Source organism: Nansenia antarctica (assembly GCF_963989245.1).
Source record: "Nansenia antarctica genome assembly, chromosome: 7".
NCBI classification, from domain to species: domain Eukaryota; kingdom Metazoa; phylum Chordata; class Actinopteri; order Argentiniformes; family Microstomatidae; genus Nansenia; species Nansenia antarctica.
The window spans coordinates 54,801,565-54,824,805 of record NC_137677.1 but is presented as its reverse complement, the minus strand read 5'-3'; the positions used below and the strand labels follow the sequence as shown (position 1 = coordinate 54,824,805).

Sequence of the window (23,241 nt, the reverse complement as noted above, 5' to 3'; positions counted from 1 at the left end):
CCACCATATGGCATGTGGTATTCCTACAGATCCCAAGTTTTAAACTTCATAAAAAGTCATAACTTCTTTAACATGGTTTCTATGGTTTGCCTCTCGGCTACCCCACTCAGGTGCAGATGCATCTCAGACCAGTAAGAACCATCCGGATGTGCGGAGCTACGTGCGACAGCTGAATGTGATTGACAACCAGAGGACACTATCTCAGCTCTCCCACAGACTGGAGCCCCGTAGGACCTGAAACATCCAGAGACAGATACACATGCTGCTGCTCGACTGCCAAAAATAAGCTTGCTTTATATGATGTACACATACACGCACATCCCCACCCTGCTGCATAGAACCTCTCATCACACATAATATTATTGTTTAGTAAGATGCAACAGTTTATTAGCACTTCCTGTAACTTGGGGCATTTTCCCCCCATTATTGTACTTTACTCATTGTTTGCTAATGTACCTCTTCACCTCTTGTGAATTTCAATCAAAGTATTTTTCAAATACATCTCATTCTCATATCAAAGGGCTGTAGTGTGTCATACTTTTAAAGTCACATGGTCAAAAAACAACAACTAATGATCTTTTGGAAATATCATCCATTAGATTGTTGTGACTACAATATGTTTAACATGTTCAACATGTTTAAGTGTCCAGATGGAAACACTGGGTCTCATTATTGTCCATCAGATGACAGGCCAAGTCATTCTCTATTCCCATCATATGACATGCCAAGTCATTCTCTATTCCCAAATTCATAATCCTGCTATTCAGTTGTGGTTTTGTACCTTTTTTTGTAAATCAGATTATATTTATAAATATTTTAGTTTGTGGCTTTTATTACACATGTTGTACAATGTATTCATATATTTATTTCAGCATGCAATGATTTGAGATGTTTGGCTGGATATACTGTATGTGGACACATTCCTCTTTGAAAGTCTGTGAGATACAGTAACTGTCTAAGTAAGATTTTTTACCCATGTTTATTCTGTAAATATTAAAAGCCTATTAGATGTATTTGTTGACTGTGCGCCTTTCATTAAGCCTTTATTACACACAATTATTATTAATCATTCTGAATCACCACTAACTATAGCAAAAATGATTTAGGAAGTGCTGTTTGATAAACCCAGTCTTAGATTTTTTATTTAAATCCCAGTTGTCACAATTATAACAATACCGCCTTTCTAACAATATTCTGAGGCCATGCCAGACAGTTAATTTGATAAGGCAACCAACAGACGTAAGGGGCTATAGCCTACTCAGTGGTCTATATGTTATATACCTGGACGGGGGTAGTCACTGCGGTTTCAGCAACCCAAGTAGCTCAATTGTCCCATAGAAACCAATGCAAAGCTATAGATAGTGATATACCCTGAAGTCTATCGGGGCTACTGCGCTTCTTCATAATGCGACTATGCGAGTATTTACTGTGTACCGTTTTTGCCCGGTGAGTGACGCTGTTGTCATGTAAATACTCATAAAGGTACTCATGTTGGCAATTACTACTACAACAACTGTAACAGCATTTGCCAGCCCGGGTCAAGGAAGAAGTTGGGCAATTCTTAAAATCACGGTTTAGTGGGGAAATCATAAACGTCACGAGTTCCCGGAAAGGTTTTTTTGATTGCGTAAAGTAGGCTAAAGCTTTATCTTCAGCTGCGTAACATTACGCTTTGGAATCGTCAATCTGTTCCGGCTGTAATTTGTCGGAAAAATTGAAATTAGGTACGTACTTTAAGTATTGCGTTCATGATTATTTATATGATCCAACAATATTTATTTGAGACTGACCATTTTGACAAGCTAAATTACTATGACGTAACATGCATTAGGTAAATAATGCCCAGGAAGTTGTATGTCACAAAATAATAATTCCTTATTTTTCACAGTTTAACAGAGCCTGTGCTGTGCTGTAACGCACAAACAGTGCTTTCATTTTTCGAGCGGGCAGATAAGGTGCAGTGTGTGTGTGCGCAATGCAATGCTTGTCATTGAGGAAATGCCATGTGAAGTCACATTTTATGAGCTATGAACTACCCCGAATATTGCTTATAGGCCTATTTGTTTTGTGGTGGTGAACCAAAATGTTTTTTATGTTTTGGACATGGTGAACCAGTGCGTAATAATGTTGATCAAAGTTCACCTATTCATTGTTTTCCTTGATGCAGGTTTCTGTTGACAGGACATAACTTGTTAGAACTAATTATGTCACAACCACACCCTAACTGGATTTCATACATTCCACATTGTCCTAGAGGCATTCTGCATTTTCTTAGGAGACATTCAGTCCATGTGTTGTTCTGGACAATTTCAGACACAGTAGTGTACAAAAACATGACCCTCCAACATGTTGTCCTCAATAATTAATACTTACTGTATTATAATACTGACTGTAGACAGTACGTCAGCTGGAGAAGCTGTGCTTAACATAACCAGTTGATGCACTTTGGCTTGTGGTTTTGGTACAACATTCATGCAGCTTCAGCTGAATGATTTACGGTCTGTAAGCAATTAGGCCTATTATGTAATATACAGTGTAGGTTTCACTTCTACACATTTGGTCAGGGTTGGTACTGTTGCTTTCCAACACTGCCACTTCTCTGGAACTGAAGTTTGTTGTTCCTGGTGGATAGTTACTGTATTTGGCAAATTCCAAATGGAGTTCATAATCTAAATGTAATGACAACAACAGGGATAATAGTGATGGGGTAAAGCACGTTTATTCAATTATGGTTCTTGTTTTATTATTATTCTACAGGTGTAGATGCTTATGTACTGTAAACTACATGTTTACATGGTATTAGGCCAGTGTTTCAATGCCAGAGTGTTTACTTTTGAGTGAGAACTGGCAGAAATGAGCCCAGGAGTGCTCCCACATCCCAGTAACCCTGGCTTCTCGAGTGGTCACAGAACGTACATACCTGTATGTCTGCACAGCCCGTGTCCTGAGCAGCTTGGTATAAAGCTAAGTATAGCATGAATAGCAGTAAATCAGCAGAGAGCATTGACTCCCCTCTGTGACAATGGAGGCATTTCCTGCTGGGCTGGATAGCAATCCTGATTCTGGCCTAGGTAAACAGCCTCTTAAAAGCCATAATTGCTTAGCCGTAAATGGGAAACGTATGAACAATAACAGAGCTACAATTTCCTGTAATGAAGGGATTATTTCTTTACAAGATGCATTCATGTTGTTATGTACAAACAAAAGGAAATTCTAATTGCTGTGTGTGGGCACAAGTTGGATGGCTTGGCGTTCCTCACCCCACATACATTGTATATGCTTGTGAAGATTGCACTTGATACTATTGATATAGATTGTGATAGATATAGTAGTGTGGAGTTGAACAGGTTCGTAGTACCCTCTTTAGGTTTGTTTTTGGAGTGTGACACAGTCTGTCATTAAAAGATTATGGCTCATCTGATAATAGTCCATGCAGTGCCTATACAAGCACTTCATGTAGCACAGTCACTAGCCTTTCATGTACAGATTACTCTACACTGTGCTGGAATAGTCTGTGACTTTGGTTGTGTGTATTTTGTGCAAAGTGATCACAGCACTGGGATAATGCATACCAGAGATGCCATAGTCCTTGTAAACTGAAAGAGGATCCTGGGCCACACCGTCATTGCTTACTGGTATTGGTGACTGTGTGGTATTACTGTAGGTCTGGGGCAGGCAGGCAGGCAGGCAGGCATGTGGAACGTCCCATAAATCACTGGGCTGAGATCAGGGGATATCACGGTGCCACTCTGGGCAGACATAGCCAATGACACAGAGGCCTCCCTCGGGTACTGTTACTGTCACAACCAGCCTCTCACTCACACTCTCACATGGTGCGCTCAAGTGTGAGGCTGCTCGTTTAGTGTGCTGTGCCAGTACCACTGTTCCAGGGTATCTACCTAGAGGACTTGAAGACGTCCTGTTGTTGAAGAAGCCTGAGACAGTTCAGAGCATTTTGAACAGCATTTTATGAACTTTGTATTTGCTTTTTTTTTCCTCCTCCACTGCCTTCTTCCCCTGTGGTCGTCCAGAAGTTGAGTTGGTGCTGAGTGTCATTATCAGATGTCGTCTCTCAGTGCCTCCTTTGTGCAAATCAAGTTTGATGACATCCACTTCTATGAGAACTGTGGTGGCGGCAGCTTCGGCAGCGTCTACAGAGCCAGGTGGATCTCTCAGGACAAAGAGGTGGCAGTGAAAAAGCTGCTCAAGATCGAAAATGAGGTAGGAGTCATAATTGCAGCTGAGGCTTTTCATATACTTTTTAATTGTCAGTATAGTAATCATTTTAATTGCTCCCCACATTGAGTGGGGCTTTTGCGACTTATGTACCCATCACTCAACGTCATTATACCCCCCTCGCTTTGTACAGAGAATTGCACATACTGTATGCTTTAAAGTAAAGATTATTGCCAAATGAGAGATCATATTAGGCCCAATTAAAGCATGGGTTTTTGAGTCTGGAAATTACTTTCAAGTGATGGCCTCATTGTCTTAAAACAAAAAGAAACTTCGGAGACACCTTTTCATGCAAATCCTAGTCCTTTGTAGGCCTATGTTGGGTTGTGCTGAACATGAGGAGAAAAATCTACGATAGTTCACAGTTATCGAAGTGTTATAAAGGCTTGTTCATGGAAATGTGTAACACAATTGTACTGACAGTTATGATGTTTTAGTGAAGATCTATTCCAGTGCAGTTTTACATTTCACTAGTGACAGTTTTGAATATTAATGCTCTTTACTGATTATTGTCAGCCTTGATCAGCACAAACACTTCTCACAACCGTAGTTTATAATGCTCATAATAAATTGCACAGAATACATCTCTAAAACAAAGTCAAACAAACAAATCCATAACCCTCTTTTTCTACCCTCAATATCAGGCACTTTTACAGTATTTATTTTTCCAACTATGTTTGTCTGTGTATGTCCTACGCAGGCTGAAATCCTCAGTGTACTCAGCCATCGGAACATCATTCAGTTCTATGGGGCGATCCTGGAGGCTCCCAACTATGGAATTGTCATTGGTAAGTTGGTTCACATTGCAATCCCAACCTTGCTAGTTTCTCATCCAATAGTAACCAGAGCTATCTCTTCAGTAGCTTGAGACCGCCTTTTATACTTGTTTTAATGGGCAAGCAGAAGCCGCCATCTGTTCATACTTGTTTCACAGCTATTTTGTTTACATAGTATTGAATGGTGCTAGGGTCTACTGTATATTGAAGCATTAGTTGATGGCTAGGAGTTTCAGTAAGTGCTCATGTTGGTAGTGGTCAAATATTAGTGACTGATGTAGAGTTCTTTGACAACCCTCTTCTTTAGGTACTGTATGGCTACTGCTCATGTAGTGGCTGTCACATGGTACACTGGATGACTACATGATTAGGATGGTATGAGGTCGTTTCATCTGGTGAGCAGTGGAGGACACTGATAGGAATAAGGCAGGGCTTACTCTGGACATTTCTTTATATATGTATGAGGTACAGTATACCCCTGTGGAGTTTTAACTGACTTCCTAGGAGGGTGTAATCCTCTGACTATTTGATTTCCCCTCTTTTCTCCTTGCTGTCAGAGTTCCTTACATGCACATAACTCTATTTTTTATGGTTAACCCTCCTTTATTCAGGCTGACCACAGACAAGATCTTTGTTCCCTGAACTCCTTTTTTGGGCAGACTTAAGTCTTTGTGATTTCCTTTCTCAGTCCAGCAGTGACCCTGATATGGTCGTTTTAGAAATAAAATGAGATGATCAGTGGCCTATCCCTGCTTTTTGGATGATTTTCAAGTTTCAAGATGTTCAAGATGTTCAAGTATATCATAATTATTTACATGTATCTCCTCCCACTTTGACATCTCCCACCCCAGTTCCATGTTCACCGTCTGTGCCTGCTCTGCACTAAGACAGGGAAGATTGTTGTATTGAAACAATGATGTGCTTGCAGGCTTAGTTTGGAAGAAAACAAAATAACATAGCATTATTATATTATATATTATATATTATATTATATATATAAATAGCATTATTACAGCGGCATTCATGGACTCAGGAATTGGAAAATACCTGATATATCTTTCTTAAAAATCAAGTGTTGCTTGAAGAGGGAAACAGATGGGCCTTTGATGTTTCTGCTTGCTTTCTTCTGTCTGGATTGTTTATGTCTTCAGTTGGATATTTGTCCTGTAGTTGTTGTAGTTGTTACAGGGCAGCCATTTTCAAATCTTTTGAGTTTTCAGACTTGTCACTCCTCTCCGGCCAGTGTTATGTGACCGCAAGAGATGGGGCTGGTTGTCAAGGAGCTGCTGTCTCTATTTATCAAAGCAGAATCTAATTAGCACCAGATAAAGGAAAAATGTTTATGACCATTCTGACCATGCCATTTCCACATTCATCATCTTGGTTATAAATTTCCCCTGTCAGCTCGTATATCAGAGGCTGCTGTCTCGGCTTTCTAACAAACAATATCTATCAGGAGAGGCCATCTATCTCTGCTGGCCCACATGGCCTAGAGTTTACTGCTACGTTTACTGGAGGGAGGCAACTTCATCCAAATTTGGTTTACCTCTCTGTATATAGTATCTTTATCTGCTATACTGTATGTACTGTATGTATAGCTTTCGTTTTTTATCTTTAGTTTATAAAGGAATCATTTTGACACAGGCAAAGTGGGACTCATAGGGAAAACATATTTATTGCAGGATGTTGTATTATTATCTATGCAATTTGTCTTCTAAAGAACTAGAAAGTACCACGGTGAAAGGAGGATTTCTGCTTTGCTGTTTGACAATGTTGCATAGTAATATCAAAATGTTTTCGTGATTAGTAATAAAGTTGAAAGGTTTTTTATGAGTCCCTTTCTACTTGTGATGACCATCTTCAATGCCTGAAATTGGAGTGAAATCTGTGGTACAAATAGGGGTAAGGAGTTTCAGAGAGATTCAAACCACATAGATTATTATATAATAAGATGAATTAGGTAGCTGAATTTATAGCAGGGCTGGGCATTTTAATTAAAATACATGCTGTTATCCTTTCACCCTGGCCTATTCCTGTTTGCACTATATTCCACGTGGCGACATTGGTGTGTGTGTTGCACAAACATCAGACTCCTGCTAGTCTAGCTGATGTCAGATAGTGTTCATTTCCATTTATCTTCTGTCAGGCAGGGACTCTCTTTGTACTGAAGTGTCTCAGTGATATCACTATGTTTATTGGCAGTGCTCATGGATGGACTGGATGTTACAGAGGTGTTACATTGGATGTCGTGAACATGGAAAACATTGACATAGTGCTATACAGTATACTCGTATTATTTGATTGGAACTTTGTGGGAACATGCTCCTTGTATCAATGTGTATATGTACATACCTGTATATTATACTCAGATCACTGCATAAAACACAGCTTGAGTGGTAATGACATTAAAGAGATCAATATACTAGAGCTACTCCCTCCAGTGTTTAAACAAACAGAGTTTGACTGACGTTCATAGGTTTAGGAGCTTGTAGTGTCGAGTCGTGGAGGAACAGGGAGACTGAGGGTGCTAAGCTGTGTTAGCGTTTCCTCAAGGCATTGTGATAAATGAGCTCATCCACGGTGACAGGTCAATGACAGGACCAGCATGTAAACAAGACCCTGTCTGCTCAATTCAAGGGGAACTCTTTCGTCTCGAAGATATTTTCACAACAATGAAGACATTATTTGAACTTGTATTATAGCTATTTGTTGCGAAACAGGAACTTAGTATTAAGATGTGCCCCTCACAACGTGTTGATAAAGGGTTGTAGAGGTGTTATTAGACATTTAGAGACTGTTTATTATAACGCATTTATCTCTACAAGATTGATCTAAGTAGTATCAATCATATTAGCAGTTTTCTCCCTTAGAATATTGTACTAATTTTAGATGTGTGCTTCCCCTCAGAGTACGCAGGTGGAGGGTCCCTCTATGACTATCTGTCCAGTGAGGATAGTGAAGAGATGGACATGGGACAGGTGATGACCTGGGCCATGGAGATTGCCAAAGGTAAAGACACAGTTCACTTTCTACTTACTGTAGGCTCCTTTAAACTAATTTGCGAAGCCAATAGAAGCCAATAAAACTTATTCTGAAACATTAGATTCCTCTGTGTCTCTTTATGCAATCTTGGTCTGTATTTAAATGTAATTATAATTGTTTGTGTACAGCATGTGTATAGGCCTACTAACCATGAGGTTTACATGGCAATTTGAATAGAAAACACAGAATTTCCTATTTTTGTTTTTAGCTCATTAGCAACTTCCTGATGGAATACATCTCTGTTACGGCAGCTCAAGGTCTTGCAAGTATTTGTTATTCTAGACATATTTATTATAAATGCGCTCCTACTCAAAACATGTAAAGTCAGAAGATGTGTTTAATCAGGAGACTTATAGTTGACATACAGTTGGTAATGAGCTATGCGAGGCAGACAGAGAGGAGATTATAGATCCACAGGCTTGTTAACATGAGTCTCGTGTCCCATTGATCTTAGTCAGAGCAAATGGTCTTTATTTCCTCATTAGGAATGCACTATTTACACTCGGAGGCCCCTGTCAAGGTTATCCACAGAGACCTGAAGTCCAGGAATGGTAATGTTACAGATTCATCAGCATGAATTATTCTTTGTTGTGTCCTTGTGTTTTAATCTGCACAACACAGCCACAGCAAATATTATATTATGAATTAAAAGAAACCTAATAGTAATCTTTGTTCTGACTTGTACCGAAACATTTGTTCCTTTGTAGTGGTTTTGACGGCAGACAAAGTTCTTAAGGTATGTTTGTACCTACCACATTCCTGGATGCATGGGACCTTTAGTTTGCACAATGATAAAGCAATAAAGATAAAGAACAGTGTATCTTGACCTATGTTCCCCCTCGTCAGATCTGTGACTTTGGAGCGTCCAGGTTCCTGTCCCACACCACCCACATGTCCCTGGTGGGCACCTTCCCCTGGATGGCCCCCGAGGTGATCCAGAGTCTGCCCGTGTCAGAGACATGTGACACATACTCTTACGGCGTGGTGAGTGACAGGGACACTGGGTAATTCTGACAAAAGACTATTATCTACTGATCAATAATGTCAAATGATTCACAGAACCTTTTTAACTACTACTACTACTACTACTACAACACACTAAAGACATTAACTACTAAGGAGAGGAAAGATTCTTGTTTGATTAGAGACTGAAGAAACAGCTTGGTAAGGATGTTACATTACTTGCAGAGGAAGCAAAGGGACCAGTATGTTTAGAAGAGGAAATTGCTCTATTTTCACTCATGTAACTGCATGGCCACAATAGTAAACTGTCAATCAAAGTCTCTAACTAGCACTTGAAAGAACAGAATTTTCAGGTATGACATTTTCATGCCTGCATTTCTTCCATTGCAAGAGGAGATTGGAGCAGTATTATTGACCTTTGCAGAAGTGCTAGCAATCCCTTTAGTTCTCTTCTTTTTATCAAATGGCTGTGTAGAAGATACAATCTGTCATTCTTGAGTAGAGAGCATGAGGCATTGACATATTATTTCAGTCCGTGTGTGCGTGCGTGTTTGGTGCGTACGTGTGCGTGTGCGAGCGGGCGTGTGTGTGTGTCTCAGCCGCATTCCTGTGTGGTGACAGAGAAGGTGTGAAGCGTAGAGTGACAGAGCCTATGGGGCATGCTCTTTGTCACCTAGCCAATCAAGGGCCTGACTCCTGAGTGCCATAAACAGCCAGTGTACAAACAGAGCAGGACCTGGGATCAGACCAGCATCTATATCAACACATTGTTCTCCATGAGCTTTATCTTGGGCTTTACTTAGGTTTACACATGGTGAAAATACAATTTGCTTCACACTTAGAAATGTATAGAATGTCGTGATACACTGCATGTATAATTGCCCTATCATTTTATACAAGGTTGCTTTCTTAATATGTAAAAAGTCTGTGTTGTGTCTCAGTTCAGTGGAACACCCTGAAGAGACAGTGGTGGTTGACTGTGGTTGCTGGTTGACTGACCAGACTGACCCTGACTTCTGTGTGCATTGTGTCAGGTCCTATGGGAAATGCTGACTCGTGAGATTCCCTTTAAAGGCCTGGAGGGCCTACAAGTGGCCTGGCTGGTGGTTGAGAAGAGTGAGGTACAGCTCTCCTTCTTCCATAATACACACTGCTGTACTTGTGCTTTGATAATACCTTCCTAATTTCGTCTCAAAGACAAATTATTGAAATTGTATTGAATTGAATTGAATTATTCCGTACATACAACAAAGATTCATAGAACAAATATTCTTTGTGAAGTTATTGAGTAAGAGTATTGAGTTACTCCTGGTAAGTGAAACAGAAAATGTCCTGTGATCCTCTCTGCTACAGAGGTTAACCATTCCCAGTAGCTGCCCAGCCAGTTTTGCTGAGCTGATGAGGAAGTGCTGGATGACTGAGCCTAAGGTAAGACATCTTCATGCCCGCCTGTCCGCATGCACACACGCACACGCACACGCACACACGCGCACACACACATACACGCGCACTCACACACACACACACACACACACACACACACACAACAGTGGATAATACAACACCTCATAAACCTCATGGTTAACATCACATACAGTTACGACGCAGTATCACTCCAAGAAGCTTGGATTACTTTTCATTTGCAGCTGAATATCAGACTAGTGATAAGATTTGATTTCTAACACTAGGCTACACTGTTGTTTTGTCGCCTTCCAGGAAAGACCAATGTTCAAACAGATCCTTGCAACGCTGGAGTCCATGTCCAACGACAGCAAGCTTCCCGAACAGTGCAACTCCTTCTTACACAACAAAGCAGAGTGGAGGTACTGCAATCACCCGTTCCCAGACTGGATTATGCTTTTCTACAACCCTGTCTGTCTCATCAAGACAAACAAACTAACCCAGAGCCTAGAGATACACCAGAACTCTTTCAAAGTGGAAGCGCCGCTTATATGGGCCTCTAAATGCCAAAAAGGATGTGTGCATGTGTGCATAGATCTTTTATAATTGCACTCATAGAGGCATCACATATCTAAAGAATCCTCCATCTGGATATACTTCCTCTTTACCCATAAGGCCTAAAAATAATCACCATCTTTTTCATGTAGAAGTGTTTAATTGGGCTGTGTGAGCAGCTGGAGGAGTAGTGATGTTTAGCACAGACTGGGTGTCAGCTGGTACTTTCTTCTATCCGGCTCTGGGTTTTTCAGTGCTACAAGGCTTTTCCTCAACACTACTAATAGTGGAATGTCCAGGCAGACATGAGCAGGTGAGCTACTCAACAGTGGGAGACTGAAGACATGTGGTAAAGAGGGGGAGGGAAGTGTTGTTCAGTGACTACAGTAGTAGTAGATTCCAAGGCTAACTATGTTGTGGTAATGAGAGACTGGAGAAGAGTGGAGTGTATGGGACTGAGGTCTGCTTGGATCAGGGGCAGCCAGGTGTTGCAGAAGGTTTGTGTTGTGGTTTCTCATTACCCTGGTCAAAAGGGAGCCCCTCGGCAGCAGATGCTGCGTGCAGCCCGGCTGTGCCACCGCAGGTCTAGTTCCACACATCTCCAGGGTACAATGTTGAGGCTATGCATTTAACTATAGTTCTTATCGTAAGATGTCCCTAGTGAGCATCCATACACATTTGTGCCACGACCGCCACTATACAGTATGTCACTCGTCCTTCGATTATACTATTGTTATATATTAGGTGATAGGCAACTGTCCTTCTGATGAGGGGTCAAAGCGATTGTTAAATCTGGCTATAGGACAAAAGTGATATTGTAAAAAAAAAAGTGATAGATCCTCTGATTTGCATTTCCCCTCATGCATATAGTATGAACTATATTGTGGTGGTATGTTCCTGTTTTAATCAGTCTGGAAATCCAGTGAAAAGCTAGCATACTGGTTAATTAGCTATCAATTCAGTTACTTGTGTATTACTGAGTGTCCAAAGCTGCTCCGTCCTCTGAGACACTGGCCCAGAGGGCTCCTGTTGCAGTCTATATTAAGGCAATTTGGACACGGCCCAGGAGAGCATGAAGAGACTCTCTTTTCTCTAGTCCTCTGGCAGCCGTCTGGATCACAGGAGAGGAGAAGAGAGGGGGAGGAAATTGGGAGGAAAAAAGAAAGGGCGAGTTAGAGTGCATGGGGGAGGAAATGTGAGAGGTATTAAAAAAATGTATAAGACCATGGTAGGAGGACGAGAGGAGGACGAGAGGAGGACGAGAAATACCGAGGGTGTTTGTCAGGAAAGCGACAAGCAAGAAAATCAATTATGAGGGAAGTTTCGAGCATGAGTGGAAAGTCTTTGAGGTTGGGAGGGGGGCTGGAGGAGTGGGAGGGTGCAGGCAGGGGTGGGTGGGGGTTGGATCTTCCTGCCTGCGTCACATGCCTGTTCATAAATGTCCGTGTGGGAGTTGAGTGTGTTGCCCTGTGACTCAGCATGGCTACCCATGGCGCACCACACAGCTCCACCTGCTGGGCAAAGTCAGCCAAATCAATCAGAGTGTGTTCGCAGCAGGACACCCACCTACCTGTAGGACCAAAGCCTAACTTCACAAGTGCACGCTTTCTGTGTAAATAATGCATTTATTTCAATAAAGGATACTGTATGCACCTCCTCATACATCTCAATTAGGTTACTTTGAAATAAAGTATATGACATTATAACAGAATATGAGAGCCTATATTATTTGTTGTTTCAGCATTCTTGGCTGCATTATTACACCTTACATAGTGTGTGATAGGACAGTCAGTTAATTGGTGGCAGTATGATAGATGCAACAAAGATATTGTTGATAAAGGCCAATGTGCTGAAACTAAACATGTTCCTATGCTGACCTTAGGTGTGAGATTGAGGCCACGCTGGAGAGACTGAAGAAGCTGGAGAGAGACCTGAGCAGCAAGGAACAGGAGCTGAAGGAGAGAGAACGTCGCCTGAAAATGTGGGAGCGCAAGCTCATCGACCAATCAAACACCCCGGTGAGTCCCTCTAAGTACTTCCACCATCTGCACACTGCACCACCAACACCCAGAGCACAGCCACCATACACTGTGTGTTGTCTTGTCACTGAATCTGACGTCCACCACCTTCCCTGTATCAGTTTATGTTTCACAGTCACGGTTCACCACAGATCTGTCCTCACAGTGTCACAACAAGGAAGAATTCCTGTTGCTTCAGATTGGTTTCTGTCTGTTTGGAATAGAGCTGAAATAGGTTGAAATGCAATGGGATGGAAGTAAATAGAATGAAATGGACAGTGATGGAATGGCAAGGAGTCTCTCTGCTGGGGGCTTGAGTTGAGGAGATACTGTAGACGCATTATGTACTCTGTGACTGACTGTCAGCGAGCCTCCTAACTAATGGACAGTGGGATTACAGTGTTGGTAATGCTAATGTTGTCGTCTTGAAACCCTCTGCTGCTTACGTGTGTCTGCATTAACCTGTCAGTGTGGCTCACCGACACTTTTCTAGGACCTGACCTGTTTTTTTGCTTAGTGGTTGCTTATTACTTATTTCGGAACACATTGTCTTCTCCCTCACTGTGACATTTTCAATTAGCTATTGCATGCAACAAATTTGCACCTGAAAACATTGCCCTGTTGGTTGGTTTGTATGACCTCACTTAGTTGCACCTGCCTAACCACACTAGCGTGTGCACTTTTTACACTCTGTGAGGCATTTGCCCAATAATCTTCATTTTGTCAATTGCACTGTGACATGCTCCCTGCTATGTTGAGAGTTTAGGGAAAGTCAGCATGTCTTCGTTTACTTGTACTCTTCGTTTGTTCTTTTTCCACCTATTTTGTCCATTCCAACAGTTTTTCTTATTGTCTCAGTTGAATCTATATCTATTACCCTCTTTCTGTGCTTAAAGTACTTTTCGGGAATCCCTTTTCATGTTGGGTAAAAAATCAATTCACTTCTCATCATCCTCTTGGTGTATGTGGTCTAAATCTAATTTCCTTACCTCCTTTTCTTTCCCGTCCTATTTTTATCCCTCTTCTTCCGTCCCTATCCTCCCCCCCTATCTTTACCTCTCAGCTGTTCTTACCTGTGGCCGCAAAGATTAGCTCCAAGTCGTTCTATGAGTCTAAGACGGAGGAGTCGAACAGTTCGGAGATGTCGTGTCAGATCACAGCCTCCAGTAACGGGGAGGTGGACGGGATGAATCTACAGGCTATGATGAAGGGCTTTGGGGACATGTTTACCTTGGACATGGGGGGCCCCGTCCTGCACTCAGGCATGCAGGTCAACATGCAGGCTAAGCAGAACTCTTCCAAGTCCAGCAGTATCAGAGAGGGACGCAAAATCAACATGGCCCTGGGGAGGGGTGAATTCAACTGGTCAGACGACAGCGATTAGTTCTCCCTGATTGGTTCAGCTGGGGGAAGGGGTAGGGGTTCAGTAGAGTGGTTCAATCACGTTTGACTGTGTCAAAACTGTGGTCTTGTAGCAAGCTCCCACCAACAGGCATCACTTTTTTCCACATCATTGGTGTTATAGAAACAAGCTTTGTAAATTAGATGATTATGTAATTTTGTCATTCAGATCATTCATTACTCAATACTTTTTTGGTTTATTGCTTGATCATTTTTGTTATACTAACAATTACTTTTTTATGATAAAGTATAGCCAAATATATTAGCTGTAGCGCAGAGATGTTCACACTCTATGGACATGGAATCTATTAGAGACTTTCCACCTACATGGCCCTTATGGATGTCATTTATGCCTAATGTACTGGATGTATGGTGCCACGCTGTGAAGAACGAGCCATGTGACCAAGGCAAAGCTTTTATGATGAAGTGACATTTCGCTGACATTAAGATTGGCCAATTTGTTCTGTATGTGGTGGAGTGCAGTTGCTGAGATGGAGTCTCTCACTAGGATGAGAAAGTACATGTTGTGTCCCCCGGCTGACCCAGACTCATGTCAGCAGGAGAGAGAGAGAGAAACTTTCCTGATAGCCCATTAAACTACAGACTTCTTGTGCCCTGTCTGTATACATTCTGTCAGGAATCGGTTGGATTCCTGGCCCCCATACCATGGTCTGTTGATACAGTGCAGTATCTGTGAGAGCCCCAGTGTAGTCTTGGTGAAATGCTCTTTAATGGGGTTAACTATAAGATAAACAATATCTCCATCTGCACCAACAGTTTTGAACACAGGCCATGTGTAATGACCCCCAATATGAGCGTGTTTAAGCTCATCTAACAGTGCCGTTACCAAATGCCATGTAAATGTTGCTATTTATGGACAATGTAAATTGATGCTCCTTTCTTAGCTTATACAATGACTGTGTGACTCTAAAAAGCTCAAAGATGCTCAACTGATAAAAGTACATTTGGTGAAAGCTTGAGGTATATATCAGCTAAGCCCTGATGGTTTCATCTTTTTCGACTTACTTTATGTATGTTTTTATATATGGTGTAGTGAAACCTAGTCAGAAATACATCCATTATAGACAATAATCAATATTTACACTTCCTTGTGTGAAAGTCAACCACTTTATGTTTATTTTTTGGTGAGGATCTAATCCTCAACACTTGAGGTATTATCTCTTCAAGCTTCAGCACCTCCCATTAGTCAAATTCTTTTATGGTTTGCAATAACCCTTTTTTGATGTGAATTCATTTAGCTGCACCTCTTCTGTTCCTTGTTTTTCAATACACTTTTCTCATTAAACATTACATTTTTTGCTTTGTTTCTTTGCTTTTCCAGTTTTCTCATGTTTTCTCGATTCTGTAACAATTGTGGAGAAGTATCATGAACAAGAACAACTCAAATATTCAGTTAAAATACGTTTTCCTTTATAACAATATATCATTTATAACTATTGAAAACAACATGCAGACTGAGACTTACAGACTCTAAATCAGATCAGGTCAACTTTTGATTTTCAAGGTGTCTCTATTTAGATAAACACAATCCCAAAAATTACCAGGAGAACCAGACTTGGAGACAATGAAGAACAGCAGGCTGGTGTGTGAAATTAGGAGCAGATGATAACATCTGAAAGATCTAAGATCTGAAATCATATCTGAATTATGCATATGTATTAGATCAATGTGTACTTTTCACAAAGCCCCCAAACAAGCATACTGTGTAATCAAGTTATACTAGCCAGTACACATTCTGAGTAAAATCTGCCACATTTGTACTGCACAGGTTTCTGATACATGTCCCTCCAATCGACGCACGATGAAATTGTTACAGTATTCTCCCATTCCACATGGGGGCAGGATTGTGTGAACCACTGAACCACTCTTCACTGTCAAAGGAATTCCAATGGCTGAGCAATTTCTGCTGACTTTCCCTTTTCCCCTCCCCTCCCCATTAAGATCTGTTTCCCTTTGTCAACAGTAGGCTTTGGATTTTAATAAAAGGAGGATGGCAAGTCATTTGTGAAATACAATATGGCTGCTCGAAATGTGATATTATGTCACTTTAATTAGGCAATATCTGTAATGGAACTTTGGCAGCAGGGGAGTGTTTTTGAATCTGTTTACTTCCGAACCCATACCACTGGAGTAGGCGGAAAACGCAGCTGGGGTGAGGGAGTTTAGATGGAGGCTGGCTGCTTAGACGTGTATTGCACTGATTCTGAAATGGCCTCTTTGAAGGAGATGTGTGGAGATTGGCATTCAGCTCATACTCAGCTGTCATCAGATGCCGTGGGTAGCAGATAGTGAATGCAGGAGATTAGCAATTCATTTAGTCATCTTCCCCTCAATTCCCCCATCGTAATGTTTCTGTCACCACATACTGTACCAGCCTCATGATCATAATAATGATGAAATCTTTATTTTGGCTGGCAAGTTTCTGCCTGATTACACTGAATGAGCAATACATCATTTATCCTTAAAATGGATCACAAGAGACCAGTCAGATGAACATTGGACATTAGAACCTAGTCATATTCTACACAATCAGTGGACATAATGAATTCTTTCATTGGAATTATTTTTTTTACTGTAAAACTCAAACTATTGCGATCATCAATTTGCTTGCATCAATTTAATTGCATGACCTACTGTTTTCACCTGTACATATTTATATTGAAACATTTCAACCATTAGAGTTGTATTCCGTTGTTCTATCTCTTCTTTTTTCTACTGCAGCTTCTCCCCACCCTTGACATTTACACCTGGACTGAGGAACATGTGGTTAGTATTACTACTTACTTTGTTTAATCAGCCGTTATAAATGCCTCCTAGCACCATTACTGATGAATACTGATGTCTTTCCTGCTCCATACCCACAGTACTTTTGGATGCAGCAGATATTTGGGGCTGGTATGTACAGTACTGGATGTCCATTGTCCACACACACACACACACTCTCATCATAGATTTCTCATACTGTGATTCAGATCAAATGAATAAAAGTTCTCCAACCCTTCATGTGTGTACTGTACTGTGCCTGCGTGTGTGTGAGTGTGAGAGTTTTCATTTGTGATTCTCAGGCGAAGTTGCATGTGGCATGCAGCTGTATGCTGACCTATTTAAGGAAAACCACATCACAGGAAAGAGACTGCTGTTGCTCACCGAAGCAGACATGCGGGACATGGGGGTCAAATCAAAGGGTCACATCATGCACCTGAAGGTACCGTGCAACACACACAGAAAATTATCACGAACAACTGGATCATTTACAGTACATACAGTGCAAATTGTGTACACTTGTGTGAGAGCCTATACCAGTAAGCTAATACAAGTTACAATAGGATTCTGAATTTGATAGTGTTGTTCCCTCTCAACCAGAGTGAAATTGAGAAGCTAACCAATGATTACCTCGGGCTCGTTCACTTCCCTCCATTGATGAAGGTAGAGTATTGTAAGAATCTTTATTTTCCCTTACATTTTGTGTGGTGTTTGCTGTTTACATCATGTTTAGCTTGGAGATGTTCCTTCCACAGGATGAGTGGGAGGAGGAGGAAGAGGGGAGGAAGATTATGAATCTGGAGCTGGTGTTTGGGTACCACTGGAAAACAGGAACAGGCCACTCGGTAGGTTTTTAATTGAACACTAAAGATATTCTATGTTCTAGGCCTCAGCCCGTTGCCGTCACACCAGGATATCCTCAGGCATATGGTTAGACAAATAATGAATTGTCTTATTATTCTTAGTCTGTTTAAAATCACAACATATGCATATAGTAGTAACTTCTTGCTGGCAAATTAGATTGAAACTCCTAGAATCCTAGAAGGATGGAGGCGCTCCTCTTCAAGTTGTTGTTCCACTAGGTATAGATGCTCATTATGGTACCCACCAAACCCAAGCAAATATTGACCACTGTTACACTGAGCATGTTTTGCCTTCACAAGATGTCGACTTCCAAGAGAAACAGATGAATACATATTTCATCTGAAGCCATGCATCTCATCCACCCCCACTTGCTCGCAGTCCTTTGTTAGGGTCTCAAATGTTGGAGAAAGGCTGGTTCTCCACTTGCTGTTTGAATTTAATCAAAAATAGCCCATTTAGCCAGAAGTCATTTTCTTTTTAAAAGGCAAATGTTATTTAATCTTTCAGCTGTTCATTGTCCCATCATAAATAGTCCCCTTTCAGTGCGTTCGGCGGGGCTGAAACGAGCCTGCTAATTGCCTCCCATTTCTTCTGACATGTGGTGGTTTAGTGGGTAGAAAACACAGCAGGGAGAAGGAAACAGGAGGCTGAGAAAATGAGAGCTAATTATTTTCCCCTGCCTGGTGTCAGGTTCCATGTCAGCCTTGTTTTTACAAACTGGAAGGTTTTTTGCACTAAATAAAACAAACCCGCACTGGGGTTTTTTTGCCCCTCTTTGCTGGCGGCGTCATGGAAGCAGCTGCACTTCTCAAAGACAAAATGAGGGCCTGCGATTGTGCGGCCACCATCTGACAACCACTGAGGGTCCCCTACTAATGAGGATATCACCGTGCAGCCAAGTGAAAGGTGCTGAATTATGTATGAGTTGTCATTAGACGCACTCGGGTCCTGGGCATCATTACCAGACATTGTTTCTGCTGGAGTGATTAGACTAGCGTGGACCTGGGAGCCCTGGTGCGACTGGCCAGAGCCGACACAGGGCCGCTGGTGTGTCTCTGAGCCAGAGGCTTCCTGACGCTCCCCCTTTGAGCCATGTCCAGCCCCTGGGGACAGCGCAAGAGAGGGCTGAGGCTCCTCAGATGAGTGTGTTACTGCCACCTCCTCTGATGTCTTCCTCTGTGATCCCCACACAATAGATTGGCCCACACCATGAACCCTGTGTGGTTAAGCTGTGACCTGTGGCTTCATGGCTGGGGTTTGGGGATGGCAAAATCATTACTGCTTTGTCAGCATGCAATATGCAGGAGGAGTGGGATAGGGGTTAGCTCAGATGTGAGCTTTCTAGCGAGGATTTGATCTGTCACTCATGCAGCACTGATAGACATACACTATATTTTTGCTCAACTGGAATAACATTAGCATTAGTAAAATGTTTTTCACCTAAATATCACCTTGTCTCATACCGCAAACCTTACCCCAACCAAAATAGTAACGGGTTTTCACCATAGCAATTGACTGTATGTTTAATTTTTCATGAGCCCTGAAGTAGAGTAATATCTTAAGATTGGCAATGATGTATCTAAAATGTATTTCATCCTATGATTATTCTGTTATTTTTGTGATGCTGAGAATACCAGCTAAGAGTGGGGCAAACTAACACTAACAAGTCCAATTATGCATTTCTCTAAATTGAAGTCAGAGGTAAATTACACAGTGAGTGCAGAACTCAAGCAGCATATCCTATTTCACTATTTGTCCCTCTGTCACATTTCATCATGATTTGATCGTTCAAATTACATCTCAAGGTGCAGGAAATTACCAATATCAAGGAATTACCTCTAGGCTGTGCTGTTGATTTAGGTAAAAGTGCAGACAGGTTCGGTCTCAACTGAAAGCAGTGATATGTTATGTTTTTGTGGGATGCACAATAGTTGGGGTCAGTGCTAGACATTGAAGACCTACAATCTTTAATAGTCTCCTCTCTTTCAAGGACTGCAAATGGAAAATGTACATGGAACTTGATGGGGATGAAGTTGCAATAACGTACATCAAAGATGTCAGCTTTAACGCCTACAGACAGGATGTGGATGTTCTAAAGATGATCAAGGTGTGACCGTGAGCATATGTGTAGTAGAACATAGAAAATCACAGTTTTCACATATGTAGACACTAGTATGGTGCTGGAGATAATTAATATGTACTAAGTGTCACTTTAAGGGTGGCAAGACCTGAACTAATATCTTCTATATTCCTTTGATGATAACCCTTTAAAAAGTACCACATAATGAACATACCACAGATATCATAATAAATCTGCTCTAATTAATACATTCATTCTGTGGAACATACCACCTTGCAGATGTTGTGACATTAACAATTTAACATATTATTGCCATGATGTAGGAGGATGGAATATAATCTTAAACATCAATACCATTACCTTTCAGCCACCATTCGTGATGGACAAATGGATAGTTGGAATACGAGAGAATCAGATTGTTGACTGCATTGTTAATTATGAGGTGAGTCACTCAAAACATTATGTATGTATAAATATAGGAGCTATATGAGAAAGCCAGACCTAGCACTCACTACAGGCTACAATAGACCCCTGCAGTGTAAATGTTATCAATAACGTGAATGAATGTAAACTGTAAACTGTATGTCTACACAATTCTATATGTATTGTACAGTAGATTATATAAATCCCTTGACTGTTACTCTTTTCCCTTCTACTCTACAATAGAATGATGTTATATCACCCAGGGCCACCAGGCATTGTCATGCAATAAGGTGGAATTCCACCAGTGGACAAGATGAAATCAAGAAAGTGGAGCTGGTTATAGAAACAATACAGTCAAATATAGAAGGGATCCCCAGAAGCAGGTCCAACTCAGGTAACTTTCCTTTATGGTGTTTTCAATTGATGCTATGTGCTATGAAAGCTATAAAAGGTAATATACAGTGAACTGTATACAGAATATCTTAAACTGTCGTACATGGTGCATAAATATGTGATGTGGGCTAGCATTAATGAGAAATTAATAGCCTTCACAAATATCACAAAACTTTTGTTTATGATAATCGAGGAGGTATTTTGGTATACCGAGCTCGACCATTTCCTGACCAAATGTTCCAGAGCAGATGGTGTCATACAGGGTTAGCCTGCCTAACCTACAGTATCAGTGGATGTTCTTGTTGTTCAGATGTAGATCCCAGATGGATGTACAACCTGAGGCAGAGGCAGCTGAAGAGCCAGTCAGCACAGCAGCAGCATGTTCCTCCAACCCCCACCAGCCCCTCTGACCCCCGCACCCTGCCTCACTTCCTGTCTGCGTATGGAGACCAGGCCTCGTCCTATGCCGCTGCGGTCCGTAGGTCTCCCAATCGCAACCCATTCTCTCCCTGGTCAGAGTCCCGCAGCTCCTCTCCCACCACCGGTCTCTCCACCAAGCTATCTGCCATCCACCTGGGGTCAAAGGGCAGCAGCCCCTCCAGCACCACCTCAGAGAGCACCTCTGAGCGAGAGCGCCTGCAAAGTGCCGGGGCTGCGCATGCTCACCGCAGACACAGCTACATTGGCAACTCGTTATATGTGAACAGCAGGGACACGTGGTCTCATGCAAGGGTCAACCACACACAAAATAGGTCCAGCAGAACGTCACACCATGGAGGGAGACCTCGGTCAAATAGTTATAGTGTAGTACCACAGCACAGCCCTAGGGTGATACCAGGAATATCTGCAGGGGTGGAAAGCCGCAGTACAGAACAAGAGGGGGCTAAAGCCAGTGAAGGAGGATGGATCAAAGTGGAGCGTCAGAAAAGGTTACCACGGCAGGAAACCAAACAGGTCAGAGGTCAACCGAGGAGAGGAGGCAGAGTTGGGCGTGGTAGAATCTGAGGACCTTTTCTGAAATGCTTACATATGGACTGGGCAGCACGTCTACCTCAATATTTGAGAATTTCTAGAGAATATTTAGAGAATATTTCTGTTGTGAAAGACCCATTTGACTGGACTACAGGTGGCTAACTCTGATAGTGGTTATTAATAAATAAAGTATTTACATCTATAATCTACAATGGTTAAGCTATTCGCACCAATCCAACTTTAAAACGTTCAGAGAGTTGTAACTCACATTGCTATAACTTTCGTTTTGATACCTATTAAACTTTTTCAACATTATAAACTTGAAAGTGCATTTTTTAACATGGAGGTCTATGGAATGCAAAAGTCACTGCCGATCTTACTCTTCTTAAGCTATTAATACCATTTCCACTTTAAAATGTTTTTGATACCTTTTTAAACTCTTAAAGCGTTTTGTAACTTCAAAACCTGTCATCCGGTTAACATGGTGGAGTGTTGATTTAGGACAACATTCTGAGCCCCATTGTTAATGCAACTGCTATGGTGTGGCAGAATGAATGAATGAATGAATGAATGGACTTTATTGTCATTGCTACAGTACAGGTACCAAACAACGAAATTTAGGAGGGGGGGCTCCCCTGGTGCTAGGAAAGGGGGAAAAAAACACTTTTAGAAAAAGAATAAAATCACAAGAAGGTAAGGAGCTGGTTTACATAAATAAAGGCTATGTACACAATCCACTGTACTATACTGCACAGATAGTCAACTAGGGTTGTCATATTGCACAAAAGTATTTTTTCACGTTATTTAAAGTGTCACAGTTTGCAGGCTTGAAATGTACATGTTTGTGCCTCAGCACTAGCTGCCATACAATCCGTCCAGACTGTCCAGAATAATATGCCTGATAAGACATTTTATTTATTGATAAGACATTCATGACCTTTGAGACTGAATTCACAAGAGTCAATAGACAGTCAGACTGTCTGGGCAGAATTAACACATTGACGGCCCCAGTCGAATAGACAGTGAGACGCCAGTTTCCCCAGCTCAGGATTCTACATTTTCCCAACAACAGATACATTTGAATAAATGCAATTGCCCTTTTGTGTTCAATGGCTGTCTCGATTCCTACAAATTCAAGACAATAGCGAAACACAACATGCTCAGCTTTTGTTACTCTTTTCCTACCTTTGTCATAATTGCAAGGAAGGGAGGGCTAGTTCTACCCATATCACCTTCCTCCCTCTTCCTCACCTATGACCTCTGCCCAACCTGATTGGTTGCCCTCACCTAAGGGCAAGTTTGTTATCTGTGTGTATAAAAATACATGCCTCCC

At 41.5% G+C, this 23,241-nt stretch overlaps 2 protein-coding genes across 8 annotated transcripts in view; both read left to right on the top strand.

Annotated features, from left to right (window-relative positions):
• Window positions 1-251, top strand: part of rapgef4a (Rap guanine nucleotide exchange factor 4a) — a gene marked incomplete at its 5' end in the record, with an annotated part of 30,501 nt that extends 30,250 nt beyond the window's left edge. For all 7 annotated transcript variants that reach the window (XM_080537082.1, XM_080537083.1, XM_080537081.1 and 4 more), the window contains one exon: window positions 111-251. In XM_080537082.1, coding sequence (XP_080393208.1) covers window positions 111-238 — 128 coding nt within the window. In that variant the 3' untranslated portion in view covers window positions 239-251. The remainder of the gene's footprint in view (window positions 1-110) is intronic.
• Window positions 252-1,652: 1,401 nt separating this feature from the next.
• On the top strand, window positions 1,653-22,170 carry map3k20a (mitogen-activated protein kinase kinase kinase 20a). The gene is made up of 20 exons (XM_080537085.1): window positions 1,653-1,724; window positions 4,035-4,221; window positions 4,937-5,024; window positions 7,920-8,021; window positions 8,540-8,605; window positions 8,762-8,790; window positions 8,901-9,038; window positions 10,052-10,138; window positions 10,371-10,445; window positions 10,734-10,840; window positions 12,856-12,991; window positions 17,135-17,179; window positions 17,278-17,308; window positions 17,479-17,618; window positions 17,777-17,839; window positions 17,932-18,021; window positions 20,031-20,147; window positions 20,488-20,562; window positions 20,787-20,937; window positions 21,247-22,170. Exons 2-20 carry the CDS (start codon window positions 4,063-4,065, stop codon window positions 21,939-21,941), a joined length of 2,394 nt encoding a protein of 797 aa, XP_080393211.1. The 5' UTR covers window positions 1,653-1,724; window positions 4,035-4,062; the 3' UTR covers window positions 21,942-22,170.
• The last annotated feature ends 1,071 nt before the right edge of the window (window positions 22,171-23,241 follow it).

Bases quoted from the DNA above. Each gene is read 5' to 3' on its own strand.
- map3k20a (XM_080537085.1), top strand. From the start codon at position 4,063: ATGTCGTCTCTCAGTGCCTCCTTTGTGCAAATCAAGTTTGATGACATC. The intron at 17,309-17,478 runs GTATGTACAGTA...TGTGATTCTCAG, and splicing joins GCAGCAGATATTTGGGGCTG to GCGAAGTTGCATGTGGCATG. The intron at 18,022-20,030 runs GTAGGTTTTTAA...CTCTCTTTCAAG, and splicing joins AAACAGGAACAGGCCACTCG to GACTGCAAATGGAAAATGTA.